The sequence below is a fragment of the Protopterus annectens genome, chromosome 10.part0, assembly GCF_019279795.1.
Source record: "Protopterus annectens isolate FY-2018-M chromosome 10.part0, PAN1.0, whole genome shotgun sequence".
In the NCBI taxonomy this organism is placed as follows: domain Eukaryota; kingdom Metazoa; phylum Chordata; order Ceratodontiformes; family Protopteridae; genus Protopterus; species Protopterus annectens.
Window position 1 is genome coordinate 1,571,919,495 of NC_056744.1, and position 25,008 is coordinate 1,571,944,502.

Here is a 25,008-nt window from a genome sequence, read left to right on the forward strand (position 1 = left end):
CCACTTCAAATCTGATAACCCCAATACACCTTATTTTATTGGAAGAATCAGCTTATCCCACTTGACTTTTGCTGTCTTCCCCTCCCAGATAAAATCCTTCAGCTTTTTGCTAATTGCTATCCACAACTTCTCTTCTGATTGATAAAAATACACCTGTCCTGTATATAAAACTAAAGGGACCAAAAACATTTGAACTGCTTGTATTTTACTATTCATATCCATAAAACAGAGCTTCCAGTTTCTCAGTTTTTGTATTATCTTTTCTTTAGTCTCTTTCCAGAAAAGAATTGTTTTTAATCCATACTCCTAAGTACTTTATTTTATCATGTCCCCATAAATATGGATATTGTTGAACCAATTTATGCGTGGGTACATAGGTTACAACTATTGCCTTTGTTTTAGCTTTATTAATTTTGTATCCCCAAAAGACTTGAAACTGTCTCAAAATGCTCCACACTAGACGTCCTTTTCTGGTTTTATCAGGTATAAAATAATATCATCTACAAATAAAGCTAGCTTTTCTTGACTACCATACCAATTATATCCTTTATTTTCTTTGCCAATGGTTCAAAATATAATTAAAATAGCAAATGGGAAAGAGGACACTCCTGCCTGGTTCCTCTGCTCAAACAAATTATCAGAGTAGAACCCACCTGCTTTAATTTTTTGATACCATAGGACATCTGAATGGTACAATTTCCTTGTATGTAGTTAATTCATTAAGTTGCTTGCATTTTAATAAGCTTGTTTAAGTATGCTTTTGTATACAGCACAATTACAGAAATCCTTCATAAAATGGCAGCTAAGAAGTGCATTTGCCTTACTTCCTTGGCATGGAACTATAGCCCACTGTATACCATTTTTCATATAGTAGCCTTCTAGCTCTAGGAGCCAAAATGTCTTCCTTACCTGGCAGGCATCTTTTCCTCCACTTACATATCCAGCACAGATTGCATCAGATGAAACAATCTGCTCAGACAGAAGTATGTTAGAATCCTTGTGATAGAGGCAGTCACAGACTGGCTGACTAATGATCGGTACATTCACCTCCTGTAGGGTTTTAGGTGCAGGAAGACTTTCTGGCAAAAGGAAAATCATTAATCTCTGTTAGAAAGCCATGCTTTAGACAGTAGATGTATACAACATTATTACTCTGCAGGAAACACAGCAAAATAATATCATAACTCTCCAGAATTTTCTTACAAATTGGCATTCCATCTTACTGGTTCTGTAAAAATATGTATTTGCTAGTATTGACTTAACTCAGTACTTTATGAGCCTACATGTTTTAGCCCACTTTATCCTGAGCTACGATACAGGTTCAGTTCTTTTTACTGAGTTTTGTTATGCAAGTAATTTACAATCTTTATTTTTTTTTATTTCACTGATCTTTGATACATCATCATGATTTTTAACCGTTTTTGATAGGGCTGGAACAAAGTAGAAATATAGGAACTTTAACAATCATGACACTAATTCAGTTGCATTTTGATTGGACACAACAGTATTAACAGCTTTCTGATAGGATAAAACTCATATGCGATAGTGATAGGTGGATTAATTAGACTAAGCTCATTAGTTATTCACAGTAAATTTCTGAATTGATGCTTTGAGTGTATCCTGTTGCCCATTGGACATTGTGTTTATTGGTTTTAAATATAAAGGCTGTTCTTTTGGTGTATTTTGAAATGGTCTGTAGAAGCAACCTTGTGTTGTGAAAGTGCTTACCAAACATTAAAACGCTTATATTTTAACATGGCCTTGTGTTGGCTCACTAGTGTTTATTGTTTTTCTAATATTGATAGTATTTTCATTTTATTTTACTAATGAGCCATTAATCCAAGTTGCTGGTGTAGTTTTCTGGACTTGAAAATTTCTAACGGTACCCTGTTGGAAGAGATCGCTGGTTTCAGTTTAATTTTGAAGAAGTCTGCTTTATGGTCAGATCTAACTAGTGATGAAGATACACAAGGGATGGTTCAAGATGCTCCCATATTAGTAAGGACAAGATCCAAGATATTCCTCCTAGTGGGTACTCTGACTGATTGTTCCAGCGTATTTGTATTGACAAAGTCCAGGAATCACTGTGCTTGTGCAATAGTAGTGGTGTAGGTTTCTCAGTCTATAGATGGAAAGTTTAGTTCAACTAGACAGATAGTACTGGGTTTAATACTGAGAGAGTCTAGTTCCTGTTGATAGGCATTGTGCCTTTCTTTTTTCATAGGAGTTCTATAGCTTGGTAATATATGGTATGAGACCTTTCTGACATTTATTTGGACATGAAGAAGCTCTAATGCATTGTGCTGCTTTACCAGCCGTCGTGGAAATACACATGGAACTAATACACATGAATCAATACAGATGGAAAATAAGAAACATGCATATTATTACACTAAGATGTGTTAGAAGAGATAAACAATAGAAATTTAGTGCTGGCAAGGATGACAAGCTCTCAAAAGCATATTGTTAGCATATACTGGGGATGCACAAAACCAGACAATTACCAAAGAAGCATTACTTAAGAGTTCTGTTAAAGTTCTGAATCTGAAAAAAGCAGTGACAGAAAGCTAATACTCTTGTGTTAAGCTGCCCTGTAGCTCTGTCACAGTTTTACTGTTTGACTTATGATTTAAGAGAACAGTAATGATTTAAGGCCAACAGTAATGTTTAAAAAAGAATGTCCATGTGTACAGGATTGGAGAAAAATGTCTGACTAGTATATGAGAAATTATTTGAAAGATATGATGGCTTGTGTAAAGAATAGATATGTGTAAAAGTGTAAAATAAAAAAAAACATATAGGCTAGATTCATTAACGCCTACACTAACTATACACAATTTGTTTTCAAGAACATCCCTACCACATTTTGTTGTGCTTTCTAGTAACTCAGAAAGATTAAATCTACACTTTGTGGTAACTTTTATGAATTCCCCTCAATATTTAAGGCTGCAAGAAAATCAGCAGGAAAATTAAAATTAGGAGGAAGAAGGTGTGAGTTATGCATGTGTTGTCTGTTCATTCAGAATGGTGTACACTTAGTGTAGGCATTAATGAATCCCAGGGAAAATTTTCTATTGATAAAGTAGGTTATGAAATCAGTAATTTATGAAGGGATGTAAGAAGAGTAAAATGGGATACAACATTTGGGATAGGCGAAGAGAACCTACCTGCTTACAGGACAATACAATGGATTATGATTTGTTCAGTAGTTTACTGCTGCTACTTATTGAAAATTTGAAATTGTTATACTGTGATATACATTTAAAATAACATGTAAACATATATCTGTCTGTCTGTCTGTCATTCTATCTAATAGGCTCTTTTCATGGCGATACCCAAGTTGGTATTTATATTACAAGGGAAAATTTGGCTAGGTCATTAGGGAACTTCCCCTACTCTTTTCAATAGGTGTCACTGGATCTTTTATAGCCACCTGAGCTACCCCAACTCAGGCAGATTGGGCCTCAGTTTAACATCTCATCTGAAAGATAAGACTCTTGTATTAATTAAATTAACAAAAAAGTAGACAGTACCACCTCCATAGGCTTTGTCAGAACAAAATGGAATAAAGCCAATCAAGTCTGTAAAACATTTAATTTCTTTACTGCTGACATGACTACCATGTCTGGCCTCAGTGGTATTCATTACAGATACAAGTATATATGAAGACAGTGAGAGAAAGAACTCAAAAAAGTATGTTTAGTGCTTCCAAAATTTGTCGCAAAGCCTCTATCTCTTACTCAGCTGATATTATGTCACCTGGTCCATCTCATTATTCATGTGTTCAAGATACATGTAATCTCTCTGCTAGCCTATTTGTTGTCATTCTAGCAAGGTCATGACCGTCTTGATGTAAATATACTTCCTTAACTATATTTTAAACCACTCCCAATTCAGATATCAGCTGTGTTTTATTCCTTTCATGTCTATGTCTCATTTCTACAGTGATAATGTGCATGCATGTGTGTGTGTGTGTGTGTGTGTGTGTGTGTGTGTGTGTGTGTGTGTGTATGCTAATTTCAAAGTGCTCACGTTACCTGCCTTGAACTGCATTCAGAGTGCATGTATATTTAACCATTGTTTCACAGAACATTTTATAGTACTTTGTGTAAAAATATCTGTATTTCACCACATTTTCTATTCCACTTTGTACATTCCAAAACACTCGATTGGTGCCTGAATGCCAACCTCTCTCCTCCCATCACATCAGTTTGGTAGTTCATGGCTGCATGCTCCCCACCAGCCTAATCTCACTTTGTGTGTGTGTGTGTGTGTGTGTGTGTGTGTGTGTGTGTGTGTGTGTGTGTGTGTGTGTGTGTGTGTGTGTGTGTGTCTGTGTACCAGAAGTGAGCCTATTATTGCAAATGTGGCCTTTGTAGTGTCCCATACATTTGAAGGATGTCCTCAGCTTCTCAAGTCCACACCCATAAATAAACATCCCAGCATCAGCATGTTGTATTTTGGCCTTCCACAGTGCTGTTTGATTCATTTTAGAGGTGATAGCCACTCAGTCCTTTCCCTTTTCTGTACTCCCTAAGGTGACCCCTCCCCCAGTTCATATGGCCTTCCTTGATTCTCCCACTAAACTTTATGATTATCAGTTTTTGAGGTAAACTATAGTCATTACTCATTTGTTCACCTTGCAAGTTTTGCCACATCTCACTTGAGTTTTCCCATAGGTTCATAGGTAGGTACTAGGCTATTGGCCCTAGGGCCTATATAAGCCTAGCCAAATGGTACCCTGTCTTTTGCCACCCAAGAAAATTATTTTCCTGTGCCACTGTCGAGCAGAGCCACAGACATGATCCCCAGGGTGAATTTCCTATCTCCCATCCAATCATCAAGATTTTTCTTAAAGAGTGCTAGTGAGGAGCTTTGTTTGATATAGATAGGTAGTTTGTTCCAGAGTATGGGAAGCCTCTGGGACAGGAATCTATTCCTCCAGTATGTTCTGTTTATTGTGGTGACAAGGTTTAGGTCCCTAGAGTGTGTAGCTCAGAGGGATTGGGATTTCTTTTAGTGGAGCATGTCCAAAAGCTCTGGGTTTGACATAGGTTTGTGTGTTAGGCAGAGATCGCCTCTGAGTAGGCGAAATGCGACAGAGTAAAGCTGCAGTTTTTGAGACGGTCTGCGTAGGGCATCTGTTTGAGGTCAGTAATCCTCTTTGTGAGGTATTTCTGCGGCCTTTCCAGTTGTTGTAGATGTCTTGTGAGGTACATACCAAAAGGGACGTACTCTATAATGGACCTAATGAGTGACGAGTAGAGGGGAACAATTACCTCTTTTTTTTCCTGGATGAGAAACCTTTTGTGATGAGGTGTGCCACATAAAAGGATTTCCTGACTACTGTGGCAATGTGATTATCAAAGGAGAGACTACTGTCCACCTGTGTCCCAAGGTCCCTTATCATACTTTCAGTGTTAAGTAGGCTACTGCCTATGTGGCAGTTCATGGGTACAGAGTTTTTATCAAAAGGAATGAAAATGTACTTTTTGGCATTGAGCTTGAGGCCATTGCTTTGACACCAGGCATCTGTCTCAGCAAGGCCCTTTTGTAGGAAGTCCACATCTTTTAGAGTTTTGATTATGGCTCCTAGTTTGCAGTCATCTGCGAACTTCATTAGCCAAAGACCTTCTGTGTTAGCCTGTACTTCAGAGAAGTAGATACCAAACAGGAGAGGACCCAGGACTGAACCCTGTGGTACTCCACTTGTCACTGGTCTGAAGTTGGATTTGGAGTCTGCTACTTTCACAGTGTGGGTTCTGTCAGTGAGCCAGTTGGCAACCCATCTTGTGACATAGGGATTTATACCTAGTTTAGTGAGTTTATCTCTAATTCCAGAGTGGGGGGGGTGGTGTTGAAAGCCTTGGCGAGATCTAGATAGGCTGTGTGAACCACCTTACCCTCATCTATGGCTTTGGTGACCGCTTCAAAGAAGTCTATCAGGTTTAGGAGACATGATCTGCCTTTTACAAACCCGAACTGGGTGGGGTCCAGAGTTTGGAGATTACCAATGTCATTGTTTATAAGTTCCATGATGATACATTCCATAGCCTTGCAGACCAGGCTCGTCATACTAATGGGGCAGTAGTTTCTGGGGTCTGTGGTGGCTCCCCCTTTGTGGAGTGGAATAACCGTCACTGTGCGCCATTCAGTGGGCACACAGCCTGAGGTGAGGCTATGACTGAACATGGTACTTAGGCAGGGTGCCAGTTCGTTTTGTAGTTCATGTAGAATGCAGCCTGGGATGTTTTCAGGTCTCATGGATAGTGTGTTCTTGGCTTTGGAGAGTGTGTTTTCTTAACTGTGTAGCCGTGATTACAGGAACTTTGCATTCTTCCAGTATAGAGATGGGCCCTTTAGGGGATGAGAGTGGGGTAAAGTTAGCACTGAACCTATCTGCCAGGATGTTGGCAATATCAGTTGGTTCTGTATATTTAGTGCCATTGTGCTGTAACCCAGAGCAGATCTAAGTGTTGCCATTGAGATTCTTGACATAGCTATAGAATGCTTTGTGGTTGTCTTTAGAGTCAGTGGCGATTTTGTTTTCATAAACAGCTTTGGAGGATTTTTTGAGGGATCTCAGCTTCTTACTGAGGCTGACCAGGGAGTTCCTCCAATCATGGGATTTTGCTCTTTTTTGCAACAGTTTCTTTATTCTGTTGTAGAGTTTGTTTATAGCAGGGGACCACCAGATTGGCTTCCTTTGTTTGGAGGATAGCATCTTGGTTCTGTTAGGGATTGCATGATCCATGCACTCGTATAAGTGCTTATAAAGTACATTTGCATAGGATTCAGCAGTCATACCTCTATTGTCCATCAGCATGGGTATCGTGACGTTTGCCACTTCTGTCTTAAGAAGCATGAAGTTGGCTTTGGAGACATTTTTACGGTGGTTTCCCTAATGGGGGGGTGGGGAAGGGATGTGGATGTCTAGGGTAATTAGCTTGTGGTCGGATCTGACCAATGAGGAATTGACCTCTGGTGTGGCCTCCGGTTGCCCATGTTGGCAATAACCAGGTCTAGGATATTGCTGCCCCTGGCGGGGATATGGATAAGTTGATCCAAGGCACTGGAATTTATGAATTCCAGAAAACGTTGAGCACAACAGTAGGTACATGAGTAGTTTTTCCAGTTAATGATGGGGTAGTTGAAATTGACCATTATTAGGGTGTTAGGTTGTACCCTAATATTTTCCAGTGTATCAAGAAATGAGGAGTGGGAATCCTGGGGCATGGTGGGGGATCTGTAGCAAGCTACAATTTGGATTGCGGTCTTGCCCAGAGTTAGTTGCACTTGGATAATCTCGGATGCATTATGCTGAGCAACTAGCCTGGAAGTGTGGATATCCTTAATGAATATGAACACGCCTCCACCTTTAGTGCTTCATTCCAGGTTAGGTGGCCGAAAGGTGTGGCATGAATTATAGCCTGGTAATGCAGTGGTACACTCTGGAGCCTTGAACCAGGTCTCTTTCACTGCACATCATGCATCTGTAACTGCTGTGCTCATCTCTTGTCAATGTCAGACTGATTTCACACTTAAACCCTTGTGTGTGTTTGACACCCACTGTTTGACACAAATATATTAAACAGAACTCACCCAATATTAAACTTCTGGACACCCCAACCAGTTACTAACATTTCCCCCAAGCTGTTATCCCCTGTTCAGATAAGCCAGTCATAGAGTTTCCTATCCAAACATGCCCTTTACATTTCTCTAATAACCTAATAAGTCATAGTGACAAAGGCCTTGCTAAAGTCCAGATTCTGAACATTTGCCATATCTCATCTATGCACCTCACTGGTGACACCATCACAATGCTGAATCAGTTTTATTGCATGACACTATCAGAAAGGCAGTTAGCATGTGGGAACTCCACTACCATGCTCCACAGATCCTTCTCATAAGCATTCATTAAGCAGAAAGGGGACTGTACTAACAGATCAGTCACTGCCTTGTTCCTTCCTGAACTCAGTGTTGTGTAAAGGAACTGACACCACCATCTTCCTATTATGTGACACCCCACATATTTTCTAAAAAGAGACTACATAGTTTAGCAAATGCTTTAATAAGTAGAGTTACCAGATTTTTAAATTTCCTAGAGAGTTGAGTTATCCAGGCCCTGTGAATTATGTTCCTGAAGTCCTCTGAGTTCCCACTGCACTTACTATCATGTGTCTCTGGCCATAAACTCACCTCTTTATCCCCTGTACTGGAACCTGCCTTCTAATTCTTGTTTAAATGTCAAGTGAAGTACTCATTCAATATTTTACCTGGTCTACAACTTGTCAGCCCATTTTAGTAAGCCCACATTTGCCACAGTCATTCTATATTTTCTAGTGATACATGTGTTTAATCAACATGCTTTTAAACAACTGAGATTCTTCAATCATATTTATCAAAGCCTTGATTCATTAAAATGCAGCTAGTGTTGTGAATAAGGCTGCACAACATTGAGAACAGGGAAGTTTCCCCTTACGTCAAAGATGCGCAGTCTCAAAGTTGGTATATTTATAGATACAATGGCATGACAGTCATACCCCCTGTAAAAAAAATCTTGTCTTTGTTGATGGAAAATTATATTGTTTATTGCTGATGTTTTAATTACTACTGGCCCAATATAACTTGATTTCTTTACAGTCCAACTCAAAAATCTGTTTTGCCATCCTCTGTCCTTCTGGACATCTGTTTGGTTAGTGGATGCAATGCTTCCTTGGCCTTTTAAATGATAGTTTCACTCTAAAATTGAAAAAAGTAGGGTTTTTACCCCATTGTTCATAGGTTCATAGGTGTGTACTAGGCTAATGGCCTTGGAGCCTTTACAAGCCTAGCCCATAGGATTACCCTGGCATCGTGCCACCCAACCTTAGTTCCCAGTGCCTCTGTCAAGTAGAGCCACTGGAGTGATCCCCGGTGTGAATTTTCTATTTCCCATCCACTCATCAAGATTTTTCTTGAAGACGGCCAGTGAGGCACTCTGCTCGACATGTATGGGAAGTCTATTCCATAGCATGGGCATTCTCCGGGTTATGAACCTGTCCCTCCAGCTTGTTCTGTTGATTGTGCTAATGAGGTTGAGGTCTCTGGAGCGTGTGGTATGGAGGGATTGAGATTTCTTTAGATGTAGCATTTCTAACAGAGCTGGGTCAGACATGGCTTTGTAAGTCAAGCAGAGATTGCCTCTAAGTAGGCGATATGAGACAGAGAATAGTTGGAGTTTTTTGAGTCTGTCCATATAGGACAAGTGTTTAAGGCCTAGGATCCTCTTTGTGAGGTATTTTTGTGGCCTCTCCAGTTGTTGTAGGTCTTTAGCGAGGTACATGCCAAATGGGGCATTGTACTCTATGAGTGGCCTAATGAGAGAAGAGTAGAGGGAGACAATGACCTCTTTCTTCCTGGATGCAAAACCCTTAGTAATGAGATGTGCCACATAGAAGGTCTTTCTGACCACAGTGGCAATGAGGTAGTGAAAGGAGAGGTTGCTGTCAACCTGTGTTCTCAGATCTCTTATGACGCCTTTTGTGTTCTGTGGACTACCATCGATGTGGAAATTCATGGGAACTGGGTTTTCCTAAAGGAGATGATGGCACATTTTTTGGCATTGAGCTTAAGGCCATAGTTGTGACACCAGTTTTTGGTCTCAGTGAGACCTTTCTGTAGGATGTCAACATCACTTGGGGAGTTAATTATGGCTCCCAACTTGCAATTGTCTGTGAACTTTGTCAGCCAGAGTCCATTTGTGTTGGCCTGGACTTCAGAGAAGAAAATACCAAACAGGAGAGGACCCAGGACCAAACCCCGTGGGACTCCACTCGTGATTGGTCGATAGTCTGACTTGGAGTCAGCTGTTTTCGCACTGTGGGTTCTATCAGTGAGCCAGTTTGCAATCCACCTAGTGATATAGGGGTGGATGCCTAGTTTAGTGAGTTTTTCTATGATTCCTGAGTAGGGAATGGTATCAAAGGCCTTGGCTAGATCAAGGTAGGCTATATGAACCACCTTGCCTTCATCCACAGCTCTGGTGACTGACTCAAAGAAGTCAACCAGGTTGAGCAGGCATGATCTACCCTTCACAAAACCAAACTGTGTGGGATCCAGAGTTTGGAGGCTCCCTATATCTTTGTTTATTAGGTCCATGATGATGCATTCCATAGCTTTGCATATCAGACTTGTCAGGCTCCTTAAGGCAATAGTTCCCAGGGTCTGTAGTCGCTCCTCCTTTGTGGAGAGGGATGACTGTAGCAGTGTGCCATTTGGTAGGGACAAAGCCTGAGGTGAAGCTGTGATTGAACAGGGTACACAGGTGAGGTGCCAGTTCACTCTGTAGTTCATGTAGAACACAGCCAGGGATATTGTCACGTTCCACAGAACCTGTATTCTTGGCCTTGGACAGTGCTGTTTTAACCTGTGCAGCAGTAATACTGGGTGCCGGGCAATCTACTGATATTGTGATTGGTCCTTTGGTGGGGGAGAGAGGGGTAAAGTTGGCACTGAATCTGTTGGGCAGTTTATTGGCAATATCTGTTGGCTCGGTATAGGAAGTGCCATTGTGCAACAGCACTGAGCAAATTTGGGTATTGCCATGGAGATTCTTTACATAACTATAAAAGGCCTTGTGGCTGTCTTTACTATCTGCTGCAATTCTGTTTTCATAGCTAGCTTTAGAGGATTTGATGAGGAATCTCAACTTTTTGTTGAGACTGATAAGGGAGTTTTTCCAGTCTTGGGACTTCACCTTATTACTCATCAGTTTCCTACTTCTGTTGTAGAGTTTGTTTATGGCAGGGGACCACCAGATTGGCTTCCTTTTTTGGAGGAGAGCGTCTTGGGTATGGCGAGATCCATGCATTTCTGTATGTATTCATACAGGGCATTAGTGCATGATTCGGCGGTCATGCAACTGTTCTCCAATTGCATGGGTGCCATGAAGTTAGCCACCTCTGTTTTTAGGAGGCCAAAGTTAGCTTTAGAGAAGTTTTTCATGGTGATTACCTTTGTGGAGGGGGGGGGGGTTGATTTCTAAGGTGATTAGCTTGCTTTGAGTTGCATTAATATTGCTGCATCACCCTAAATGGTATTACTGCAACATAAATGTATTTTTTCTAATTCTTTATATCTTATGTCTTGGAATGGCCTGAAACATACTCTCTGGCTCGAGCATTCCCTTATACCAGAACTTTTTCTGCTGTTGGGCTCCTGCCAGGTTGTCCTGGGCCAAGCTCATGAGCTCCCTGAGCCTTGTCCTAAAGTTTAGGACATATGCCACAACAGACTCCGTGTGGGATTCACAATCACCCTCCCACTCAGCACAAAGCAAATCTAAAAGGCCCCTCACCCTATGTCCATACAACAACTCAAAGGGTGAAAAACCCATGGACTCCTGGGGTACGTCTGTGTATGCAAACAGCAGATGAGGCAAATGTTTGTCCCACTATCTCTTAAATTGGTCTGCAAATTCCCATAGCATGATCTTTAGTGTAGAGTTTAACCTCTCTACAAGAACATTAGTCTGGCAATGGTGGGGGAGGGTAGTCTTTAGGTGCTCCACCCCACAGTGCTTCCACAGACAACCAGCAGGTCTGACATGAAATTGGCACCTCTGTCAGTCAGTATTTCTCTTGGGGAAACCTACCCTGCTGAGAATCTCTAGCAAAGCATCTGCCACCTTCTCTGCCTCGATGGAAGACAGGGCCACCACCTCAGGGTATCTGGTAGCATAATCAACTACCACTAGGATATATTTCTTCCATGTGGAACTTGGAGTACTCAGGCCCCACAATATCCAAACTATCCACTGAAATGTCTCTTCAATCACAGGCCAAGGCATCAAAGGATCTTAGACCTTGTCTCTTGCCTTGCCTACTTTTTGCACTGCTCACAGGCCCTGCAGTACCCTGTTACATCCCTTGCAATCCCAGGCAAATAAAAGTTCTGCATAATATGTTTCTTGGTACACTTTAGGCACATATGACCTGCAAAAGGAATGTCATGGCTATGGCTAGAAGTGCCAGATGGTAGGCTCTAGGCTCTACCAACTGCTGTATTACCTCACCCTCTAGCCTTCCTTTAAGGGTCCACTCTCTATACAGTAACCCTTTGTTCCAGTAAACAGTGTGATGCCCCTGCACTGGCCCAGTAATCAAGGAGCCTCAATCTTCACCACTGGCAACAGCTAGGGAACGTACACATTGGGAAGATGACAAGTACATACATAGTAAAGTGCAATTTCCATTAAAAGCACACAGAGATCACAGTCAGTTTGGGGCTGGTTTTTCATTCTTTCTCCAGATCCCCAGTAAGACTCCCCACTGACAGAGCTATAAGGTTGAGATCTCAGCTGAGTGGCAAGCCAAAACCTCCAGCACCCTCTCTGTCCAACCAGTGCTTCGGGTCCCTGTCCAAGTGACTGGCGCACACACACACACACACACACACACACACACACACACACACACACACACACACACACACACACACACACACACACTTTGAGGTTTGACTTATATACAAACACACACACACACCTGAGAGAGGCTGGCACAAGTTTACTAGTGATGCCCCCTTCTGCCCAGACTATAAGGTAGTTTCTACTGCCACCAAACACTACTTATCAGATAATCTAAGGCCCTTAACAAAGGTGTCAAATCCTACTGTGTAATGTTACTAATAATCCAAATGGTAGTCTGACCAAGAACAAGGCTATTTGGGAATGGCCTGTAAAGTGTCACCAAATACATATGCAAGCGCTCTTAAGAGCTTAAATATGTCTCACAAATATCAGCTACAAAGATAGGTTTAAATATATTTAATAATAAATAATAAAAGAACAAGGCAATAGTCAGAAAATCAACACAGTTACTTCAGAGTTTAAAATCACAGGTAATATTCAAAACAACACTACAGGGCAGTCTCAAATAAATACAGAAAACATCTGAACTATTCTTTACTATATTCCTAACTGTATCTTAAAGAGCTACTATGCCCTAAAAAACTTACTTACAGCAAGGCAAGTGCAGATGATGATGATGATGATTAGTGGATGTTATTGCTAGGTCCAAGACAAAATACAAAATGCACAGTCTCTCTCAAAGAAAGTTCTTAAATTAATATCACATTTTACTGCTGGGCCAGCTTGGATGACATCACTTTTTGTTACCTGACTTCTGTTCCCAGGCTAAAACAGAAACAACCAGAATTTATCATCTCTGTGTTAAAAATACATGTTTCTCAGATGTTTGCAGATCTTGGGAGTTGTAAAACAATAAAAAGCTTTCACATTTTAAACCTAGTAATTATTTCTCTTTCAAGACAATACAAAAACTTCCAGCTCTAGACATTGTGTCTACTACTGAAGTGAAATTGAGATATAACATATTTTGCTTATGGTCCAGCTATAAAGTAACAACCTCAACTATTCTTACGTTTTGCAGGTTAATCTTCTATGTTCCAGTAGGGTACACACTGGATACATCTTAGCTCAGTACACAACATACAGGTCTGTATAAATAATATCAATATTCACAAATGACATAGAGCTGGGCTGGCAATATTTCCCTATATCACATACAGACTCCCAGGTGCCTCCCTAGCTACCTTCCTCAAGCCTGTTAGTGTAGGGTCTGAGAGTTGACCCTGTCTCAGCTCTACTTCTGTGACTCTTCCCAGTTCCCCTTCCACAGGAAATTTGGAATCCTCTGACAGCGGTGCCTCACTGTCAACCTGGGTACAGCCACGCACCTCTGCCCTTGCAGTCACTGTCCAAAGGAACAGAGTGACTGCAAGGGCAGAGTTGACTGCAAGGGCAGTCACTCTGTCCAAGGGAACATCAGTACCTACCAGCGGGAACATCAGCACCTACCAGCAGCTCACCTTCAGGCTCATTGCTACAGGGTAGCTCCCTCCCTGAAATAGCCACCTCACCAGCCCTGGCTTCAGGTATGAGGTCTGTCTGGGTCACCACCAGGCTACCAGATCCACATGCTTGTCTCTAAGCCTGATTGCATGTAACTACATGCACCCAAGGTATTGCATTATCAAAATTATTCCTATCAAGACACCTGCATGGGTATCCTCATGCACACCTACTTGCTTCCTTTTCAACCCTCCAAGTCAAGGTGAACCCTGGCCAAAGGCATTTGGAATGGGGTCCCTCCTAAAGCTCTGACTGGAGTGAACTGCCCAAGCAAGTACTGTTCCTCTTTAACCACTGCAGGCTTCACAACTGTTATGTCAGAGACTGTGTCTCTCTCTCTTAGCAGTGGCCTGTTTTCCATCAACTAACATAGGATATAACCACTTGCGAAAGTTTTGTACCCCTGTTGTCTCCAGACTACTTACCACTGGCATAAGGTTACTCCCACTTGCTAGCTCCCCCACATTTTGTTCCTCACCTTGCCTCTGTGGACAACTATATGCTACATGGCCCCACTGGTTACATTTAAAACATTTAACCCTTGATCCTAGCCATGTACCTGAACAAGTGGCCTCCCCTGTTACAGGTGGACTCTATTGGGGTGATTTAGATTATGCACCATGGGTTCCCTTATATCCATTTACAGCTCTGGGTATCCTTTTCCTGTGCAGTAATGCACTGCTTCCTATGCAGAGCTCCTCTTTCTTCCTCAGCTGCAGAGTTGCATTTCTTGGTGTGCCAACCAGATTCTCATGTCCTCAGGCAAAGTGCCAAGGGCTTGTTCCCTAACCAAAACATCTGATAGCCCTTCAGAAGTGCTGACCTAACACCCACTCACCCACCTATGAAAAATAAGTGCTTATCTAGCAACATTATTACACACACTTTCATCTGCCTTGCGTATAGGCTCATAAAACTTTTTTAATGCAAGCTTCAGGTGTTAACTTAAAGCCTTAGAGTAAAAATTTCTTGACCTTTTCATAGTTTAAATAATCAATATCAGGCAATTTAGAAACAGAAGTTACAGCTTTACCATGGATTAAGGGGGTTCAGGAACCATACCCAGCCCCCTTAATCAACATTATACTGTTTACATACCCTTTCAAATATACGACAAAAACTATCAAAATTATATCCCTCTGTAAATTGTGGAAGATATTTACTGATGTTTATTGCTTCTGGGGTTCAGTTATTCCCTTCTCCTTTATCTCCATGACCCTGGCAAAGAGTCAGCATCTCCCTCTCATGCTGATGCTGCTTCTCATTTTCTTCAGCCTCCAAATGCCGCAGTCTCTCTCTGCTGATTCTAATTCCCAATGTTTGGCCTCCAGTTCAAGTCTCTTTAACTCCAGATGGATTTTTAAGTCCTCTGAGGAAAAGGTGAACTGTTCTATTTCTGAGGACTGCAAATTTCCATCACCAGAGTGGTTATTCTCCTGGTTGCTGGTCTCAGCTGTGACTAAGGATGAAATAATTTCTTCTTTAGTCAGGTTGGCATACACCAGTCCTTTGGCTTCACACACCTTAGCCAACTGGTTCTTTGTCAGCTTGTCATAATCCTCTGCTGACATTTTTTCCTGCTGTCCCTAACTAAACTAAACTAACAAAAAAAATAATTAATTAATAAAACTGTTCTAATATGAAACTCTAAATGTCTACCTTGTGGCTGCTGAGAGAGTGCACATCTTTAGTAACAACTGTTTCCAGGCTTGAGAAGTTCAATGTCCACACCACTGCTCAATAATATATGACAACCCTACTCTGGGCCAGTAATCATTGAGCCTGAATCCTCATTACTGACATTGGAGAAGGAAGTTTACTTGGAATACAAATGGATACATTCAGTATTTCCAGCAGTCCTTTCTGCATCAAGTACAATTTCCCTTAAGAGTACACAGGAAACACACTCAGCCTGGGGTATGGGTGTCTCCGAGTGTTCAAGCCAGTACCTTCTCTGTGAAACCAGTCCTTCGTGTCCTTGCTACAAGTAGCTGACACACACACTCTTTGAGATTTAATTTTCAGACACACACACACACACACACACACACACACACACACACACACACACACACACACACACACACACACACACACACAGAGACACACACACCTGCAAAAGGCTGGCACAGATTTACTAGCCATGCCACCTTCTGTCCAAACTATAAGGTAGTTTCCCTGCCACCAGTCCATTACTATAAGGCTCTTAAAATGGTATCTAATTATACTGAGTGAAGTTAATATTAATACAAATAGTAATGTTGACCAAGCAGCAAGGCTTTCAGGAATGGTCAGAGTTATCACCAAATAAATATATGCAAATACTCTCAAAACTTAAATATTTTTCAAAAAGGGCCAGCCAGAAAGAGAAGTTTAAATTTAATAATATTTAATAATAAATAATAAATAATAGAAGAACATGAGAATGCTAAATATCTATTTACAGTAAACACCAGAGTTTTAGTCACAGGAAATATTAAAAATAGCACTGATGGAAAGTTTCCCACAGTTATAGAAAAAGAGTATTTAGCTAGTCTCACTATCTATTCCTTATTGGCTAAAAGTATTACTGTTCCTACTTACTGAATAAAGCAAAGCAAGATTGGTGAGTGGTCCTTGTTGTCTGTTCAAATACAGAATACAGAATGCTCCTGAGACTTCAATCTCTTCTAATATTAAAACATTATTTCTGTACAGAATGACAGCACATTCATCTGGTCATCTGACTCAGTTTTCTGCAGTATCCCCATCACTAGAAGCTACCAGGCTTTAGTACCTATGTGCTACAATACACACTAGACCTTTAGCTAAGTTTTATTAAAGCATCTGGAAGCCATAAAAGAATAAACCCATGCCACTCTTCCTACAAGAGCTACAACCTATTCTCTAGCACAGTCATTGTATCTCTGGCTCCCCTCAAAACTGTGGGATAACATCTTTATGGCTTAACTCATAAAATAATTTAATTCCAAGAATATTATTTTTCAAAGTCAGGTGTATTAACCTCTTCTCTCCCAGTATATCCTGTTACAATGTCTAAATTTAATTCAGTTACAATAATACATGTACACTTCTTTTCCTTCCAGCAGGGTATACTGTTGATGCATTTTAACACAAACAAACCTCACCAATACATTTTCAGCACAAGCATCTGTAAAAATCAGTTTGATATATAAATGACATGTAATTATTTACAAAATTCTAGCTAGCTATGCTGGCATATGTTATACATCCACTGCCCCACTTCTCCTGGCATGGTTGGCTGTACTTCCTATCATCATACTCCTTTTCCTTTAAGCTTATTGGGCACATTCCACAACTTCCAATTTTAATGAGATGCTACACCAGTCATATATTTCACTCCATGTCTGAATGTTTCACTTTAGCATTAAGCCTTGTTGGAAAGCTTCTACTGGCTGTACTTTTTTGCCTGTTGGATAACATTGCGAAGTATTATTCTTACATTTTTACTATCCCTGTTACTGCTTACACTGCTTACTTCTCCTCCTTAATTTCTTACTCCTTACTGCACCTCCAACTACACCACATTGTGCCAATTACTCCTCCTTACTATATGCTTTACTCCTTATATTATCTATAATTACCTGTTGTGCTTACTACTCATCCATACAATGTGTCTTACTCTTTACTGGATCCACAACTATTTTTTATTTTACTTACTACTTTTCCTTACTAAGTGTCTTACTCTATACTACACCTACAGCTATATCTTACTGTACTTAATATACTTCTTTAGTAGGTGTTTTACCCTTTATAGTGCCAATGATTACTCCTTACAGTCCCTTCTCCTCCTTATCATTATATGTTTTTCTACACACCGCGCTTGCTATTCTTTAATGTACCTACCGCTCCTTCTTATTAATTATCTTTCTCCTTACTGTATCTTTACTCTGTTTACTAAGCTATAGATGTCTAACTCCTGTTTACTAAGCTATAGATGTCTAACTCCTTACTGTATCTAATACTTCTCTTTACTGTGATTCATGATCTTTACTGAGCTTATAATTAAGCCTTTCTGTGATCACCACTTTCCCTAACTATATGTTGTACTATTTAATGCGCCTTCATCTATTTCCTATTGTGTTTAGTGTTCCTAATTACGTCTTACTTGTTACTGTATCTACAGCTATTTTTTTTTACTGCGCCTACTACACCCCCTCACTGTATGTTTCAATCCATACCATGCCAACTAGTTCTGTTTACATTGTGTCTTATTTCTTACTAACTCTAGAACTATTCCTTACTGACTTTACTACTCCTTTTTATCGCATGCATTTCACCCTTTACTGTATCTGCAACTACCCTTACTGTGATAACCGTTCTCCCTATGTGTTTTACTTTTTACTATGCCTGCTTCTTCTTAGTGTACCTATTTCTCCTACTTATTATGTATTTTACTCTTTTTTATATGTACAACTAATCCTTACTCTGTTTACAACACATCTGTACAGTATGTCTTACTTCTGGCTGTATCATTCACTCATCCTTACAGTGAGTTGTACTTTTTACTGATCCTGCAATTATGTCTTACTATGCCTACTACCAACCCTAACTATAAGCTTTACTCTTTATTGTGCCTTTAGCTACTCCTTACCATGTTTACTGATTTCTGTTTCTATATTTCTTGGTCATTGTCATCCATGGTACTCCTTAGTTTGTCTCATATTTCTTCTTACTATTTGCTTTATTCCTTACCATATCTACTACTGCTCCTCATTATATATACACATTACTCATTACTGTGTCTTCTACTACTTCTTATGCTGTGCCTTATTCCTTATAACATTACTAGTCCTCCTTATTATATACACATTACTTCTTACTGTGTCTCCTACTCCTTCTTATGCTGTGCCTTATTCCTTATAATACTTACTACTAGTCCTCCTTATCATATACACATTACTCATTACTGTGTCTCCTACTCCTTCTTATGCTGTGCCTTATTCCTTATAACATTACTAGTCCTCCTTATCATATACACATTACTCCTTACTGTGTCTCCTACTCCTTCTTATGCTGTGCCTTATTCCTTATAATACTTACTACTAGTCCTCCTTATCATATACACATTACTCATTACTGTGTCTCCTACTCCTTCTTATGCTGTGTCTTATTCCTTATAAATACTTACTACTAGTCCTCCTTATCATATACACATTACTCATTACTGTGTCTTCTACTCCTTATGCTGTGGTTTATTCCTTATAATACTTACTACTGCTCATCATTATATACACACATTACGCATTACTGTGTCTCCTACTCCTTCTTATGCTGTGCCTTATTCCCTATAATGCTTACTACTAGAACTCCTTATCACATACACACATTACCCCTTACTGTCTCTCCTACTCTTTCTTTCTATGGGCCTTATTCCTTACTATACTTACTACTTCTACTTTTTATATACACATTACTCATTCCTTTGTCCTCTACTCCTTCTTACTATGTGCCCTATTATTTATTATACTTACTAGTCTTTCATATTATCATATACAAATTACTCCTTACTGTGACTCCTACTCCTTCTCTTTATGTGCCTTATTCCTTATTATACTTATTACGTTTTCTTATTATATACACATTACTTCTTACTGTTCCCTACTCTTTTTTACTATGGGCCTTATTTATTATTATACTTAAGACTTTTCCTTTTTATACACACATTACTCCATACTGTGTCTCCTTCTCTTTTTTACCGTGTGCCTTATTCCTTACTATACTTACTACATCTCCTTTTTATATAACACTACTGTGTCTCCTACTCCATCTCACTATATGCCTTATTCCTTATTATACCTAATCCTCTTCCTTATTATATACACATTGCGCCTTACCGTTTCTACAGTTCTTCGGTGAAAATACTGTTCCTCCTTATCATGTGACTTACTCCTTACTGTCCTATATTTCAATTAAATGAACTTGAACTTAGGAATACATAGCAAATAAGATTTAGCCATTTTCTGCTACAAAAATATTGCATTTCTCTAATTTGTTACATTCTGTAATCACTGCAAACAGTAAATAATTAGTGATAAGAAACAATAAACACTGGGTCTCTGCAAAGCTCTCTGGTTTACAAGTACTAAATGTACACCAAAGTGTACACCATTTTAAAAATAATTTATGTTATGTAATGAGATGTACTCCTTATATTTATTAAAGTTTGTTAATTAATGCAGTGGACTTATCCATATTAACCCATTATAGCTACAACATGGACCTACATACAACCACAGCAGAATAATTCAAGTACTACATGCAGCATTACAGTTGTAATATAAATTTTGGCAAGAAGTAAAACTATTTTAATAATAACTAACAGAAGCTAGCAAGGATGTAACGGATTTATGCATGAAGCTGGCATAGCAGGAAGTACTAAGTCATATGGTAAGTGTCCAAAAACAAGAAAGCAAGAAGGGATAGTGATCTGAAAAACTCTGAAAGAATTAACAACATTCAGTGTGAAAATTTGTTTTATTTCCATTATGGGCACTATATACAGACTCTGAATCAAAAAATTCATTGTTTATTTACCATGGCTAATGGTTAGCTATGACTTTTCTTTTCCCCAGACTGTTTGCTACTTTATTTCTGAAATTAAAAACAGGTCTGCTGACCAAAAACATAGCAGTTTTAAAATTCTGGGTACATCCCTGCTGGTGCGTGTGTGTGTGTGTGTGTGTGTGTGTGTGTGTGTGTGCGTGTGCGTGCGTGTGCGTGCGTGCGCGTTAGTATGCGTGTGTGTGTGTGTGTGTGTGTGCGTGTGTGTGTATGCGTGTGTGTGTGTGTGTGTGTATGAGTGTGTGTGTGCGTGTGTGTGTGTATGAGTGTGTGTGTGCGTGTGTGTGCGTGTGTGTGTGTATGTATGAGTGTGCATTATAACAGCACACATTCTCTACAATAGCAGTATGTACACCCTGCGTGTTTGAATTTCATTTGGTGATAACTTGACCATGGAGCTTAATAAACCTCAGCCCCTGGTATCAGTATTATCAAGAAAGAGACAAGATGATGGATTCTGACAGAAAGATTTTTAGCATGTATGAGAGAAAGAAGAATCTTCCAGATGTAAGGCATTTATTTTTGCTAGACATAAAAGGGTTAATGAGGCAACTGATATCTATATGACTGAGATGAAATACAGAGAAAAAGCTATTGGTAAAATTTAGAGAAATTATTACTATAATACTATTAGAGCTTCACTGGTGAGGTCTACTAGTGCTATGGCAAAAAAAGGGATTCAGAAAAATGCAAAAGCCACATAGAGCAAAATGTCATTAGCATCTTATTAGCATGTTTCTGAAATGAACACATCACAGTTAAAAGCAGCCACATTAGTGTTCCTCCTTCCAGCTCATGCAAAATTGTTGCACACGCACATACAAACACGGTCACAACATGCTGACACACATAGACACACTCACATGAACACATCCAGATGCTTACTCACATGTACATACACACAAACATACACACACACACACACACACACACACACACACACACACACTCACTGACACTGCTCCAAACATACTATCACACACACACACATATATATACATACTAACGTACATAAACAGACACAAACACTGATGTTGGCCCAAACATGCTATTACACACTCCCACACACTGACACATATGCATACACACACACACACACACACACAGACACACACACACACACACACTGTCACTGCTCCAAACATACTATCACACACACATACATGTACATACTGACTCACATGTACATAAACAGACACAAACACTGATGCAGGTCCAAACATGCTATTACACACTCACACACACTGACACACATGCATACACACACACACCCACACACCCACACCCACACACACACACACACAAATGGCTTTGCAGTACCTAACTGGAGTGGCATTAACTACCCCACTCAACATAAACATCAGTGGATGCAGTACATTTCTGTTACTACAATCCCCAGAGTGGTAGAGCGTGTCTTTGAATTGCTCTATTATGATATTTCAATGCCATCAAAAGGCACCAGGGAAGGCATATAACTAATTTGGGTTAGCAATGCTCCAGTCACAAATCAGACACTGATGAAGTCAATGTCATAATGAATACAAAAATGACAAGTCATCCCTTATGTGACAACTTGATATTTTGCAATATTTTTCTCAGTTCATTCCAGACTTATCTGATACAACAATGAGACTCAGAAAATTACCAGATCATAATACTGCATGGCTCTGATCAGAAATTAAAAAATAAATCTGAAATACTAGCAATGCTGGTTACTAAGTCTTCCAATATGAAGTTTTAGGATGTTTCACAATGAAACACACTTCAGATAAATGCTAGCCAGCAAGAGCTGTGAACAATATTACTGAAGTAAGGTTGACAAGTCACATATGGGTCAACGGCTTTGAACGTTGCTCAGATGTGCTGTGCCCTAACAAGGAAATAAATGCTCAACACAGTTTTAGATTGCCAAAAGTACCATGATTTTACACACACACACACCCACACATATTTATATAGTTGCAAAAGAAACAGAGAATTTTAGAAAAGTCTCTTCATAAGGCACTACTGAGAGTGGAATGTTGTTAAGCTCACAGTAATATAACCTACAAGTATGGCATAAATCTAGCAAAAATATGCATACAGCTGATGCACATAGCAGAGTTTATTTGAAAAAAAAAAATACAAAGCAGCCTTATTAGAAAAACAACTGAAAGCTCTGTGAAGTATTTCACAATTGTCTACAACCACTAAGAAACGAAAAGTGCTAAAATCTGTGTAGTGCATGCAGCACAGTGATTATGCTCCAAAAATAATGAAATAACTTTAATGTCTGTGTAGTGCATGGAGCACTGTGGTTACACTTCAAAAACAATGAAGTAACTCTAATATCTGTGTAGTGCATGCAGCACCATGATTACACTCCGAAAACATGAAATAACTTTACTATCTGTGTAGTGCATGCAGCGCCGTGATTATGCTCCAAAAACAATGCAATAATTTTAATATGTGTAGTGCATGGAGCGCAGTGATTATGCTCCAAAAACAATGCAATCATTTTAATATCAGTGTAGTGCATGCAGCGCCGTGATTATGCTCCAAAAATAATGAAATAACTTTACTATCTGTGTAGTGCATGAAGCACCATGATTACACTCCAAAAACAATGGAATAACTTTAATATCAGTGTAGTGCATGGAGCGCTGTGATTATGCTCCAAAAACACTGAAATAACTTTAATATCTGTGTAGTGCATGAAGCACCATGGTTACACTCCAAAGACAGTGAAATAACTTTAATATCTGTGTAGTGCATGGAGCACCATGATTATGCTCCAAAAACAATTAAACAACTTTATTTATTTATTATTTATTTATTTGCAATTTGATTACCGGGGAAGTCCACTGGGACGAATTGACACATTTTCAGTGGAGGCTCGGGGAGAAAAGCTCCAAGATGCATTATACAATTTAGATACAAATGATAGTTAATATTAAAGATCTTATGTAGAATAGTTACTCATAAATGCATTCAATATCATGCATAGTTAACAAAGTCATTAAGCTTGAAGGTAGGGATCCCACAGTTTCATTTGAGGAAAACAGATATGGGTTAGGTGTGGAAATAGTTTACATACAAACCTTTTAAGAAAATGTAAATACGCTTTAAATACACACATCAACAGTAGAATGCTATTTACAATATTCACAAGGTTGGGCTGTGTGAGGGTAGCTGTAGGAGGTGAGAGCTTAGAGAGAAGCTATAGAAATTGTTGAGAGCTTAGATAGGCTCATAGGAAGATAACTATGAGAGTTGTAGAGCTTGGGAACCAGAGCGAGAACCCCCCTTGGATTAGGCTGGGTGAAGGCAGGTACATTTTCATTTAGTGGACAGGTGTTTGAATAGTTGGGTTTTGAAGTTTTCTGAGTTTGGTGTGGTTCCTAGTGTGGAGGGAAGGGAAGGGAAGGGACAACAACTTCCTTGTTTAGTGCTACTCTAGCACTAGACCTGACCTTAACAACGCTTACAAGGGTGTTTAACAATTGTTAAGCCCCCCCTAGTGTGCTGTTAAGATTATGCCTGGCACTAAAACCAGACATGACTGGCCAGGAAACAGCAGCAACAGTACATGAAACGGCTTCATGTCATAGGTTCATAGACTCATAGTTTAGTACTTGACTATCTGCCCTTCTGAGACATTTTTAGCCTAGCCAAATTGTTTGTCCCAAAGATAAGCATAAAAGTCTGTACCTTGTATTTATGAGGTGAACATATTAACCATTATGTCATCTCTTAAATGACAATATTAAATCCCATTTGGGGCTTGAACCCAAGACCTTCAACATACTCTGCTTGTATATCTGCTGTTGGACCAACAAGAGATTCTTATAGGTAAATACTAAGCTAGCAGTCTGAAGACTATTACCAGCATGGCCAATAAATAGCAAGAGGTCAGAATCAAAAACTGTACCTAGCCTATATGAAATAAAGAACTTAGCCATTGTATTATCCCCTCCCCCCAATAGTTTGGGCCCACATACCCCTACCACTGTACCATGCAGGCACAAATTGACTAATAAATAACTACAAAAGTGTGAAAAAATACGCACATTTAGCTGGATATTTGAAACAAAGTGAACATAATGAGATAGATCTAGATAAGCATGTTTTCTTTTGATTTTCATTGGCTGTTAGTTTTTTTTTTTGTTTGCTTTTAAATCTTACTTTTTACTAATCAGTAGTACATGCAGCAGGTAAATCTAAATGCACTACAAAGAATTATGACTGGATCACAGATCGTAACAAACTATTATATGTTCTTGACATGGATGCCAACATTCATCTCTCGAGCTTTGCTCTTGTGGTGAATTTCTTGGTATCCATGTCTCAAACACATAATATACTCAATTGGAGACCCAATCATAATCCTCTATATAGAACAGGAATGACTAAAACTTTGCAGTTCTATATATTCCTACTTTAAGATGTTTAGCAACCAACTACCATCCTTGCAGTAATTAATCCTACAATTGTTTTTTGTATTGTTGACTATTACTATTTTCTTAAAT

The 25,008-nt window shown here is 39.5% G+C and overlaps 1 protein-coding gene across 1 annotated transcript in view; it reads right to left on the reverse strand.

The window, feature by feature from the left end:
- The window catches only part of LOC122813744 (serine protease 27-like), a 248,610-nt gene that overhangs the window by 66,589 nt on the left and 157,013 nt on the right, over positions 1 to 25,008 (reverse strand). The window contains exon 5 of the mRNA XM_044086217.1: positions 910 to 1,079. Within this exon, the coding sequence (XP_043942152.1) occupies positions 910 to 1,079 (170 nt within the window). The remainder of the gene's footprint in view (positions 1 to 909; positions 1,080 to 25,008) is intronic.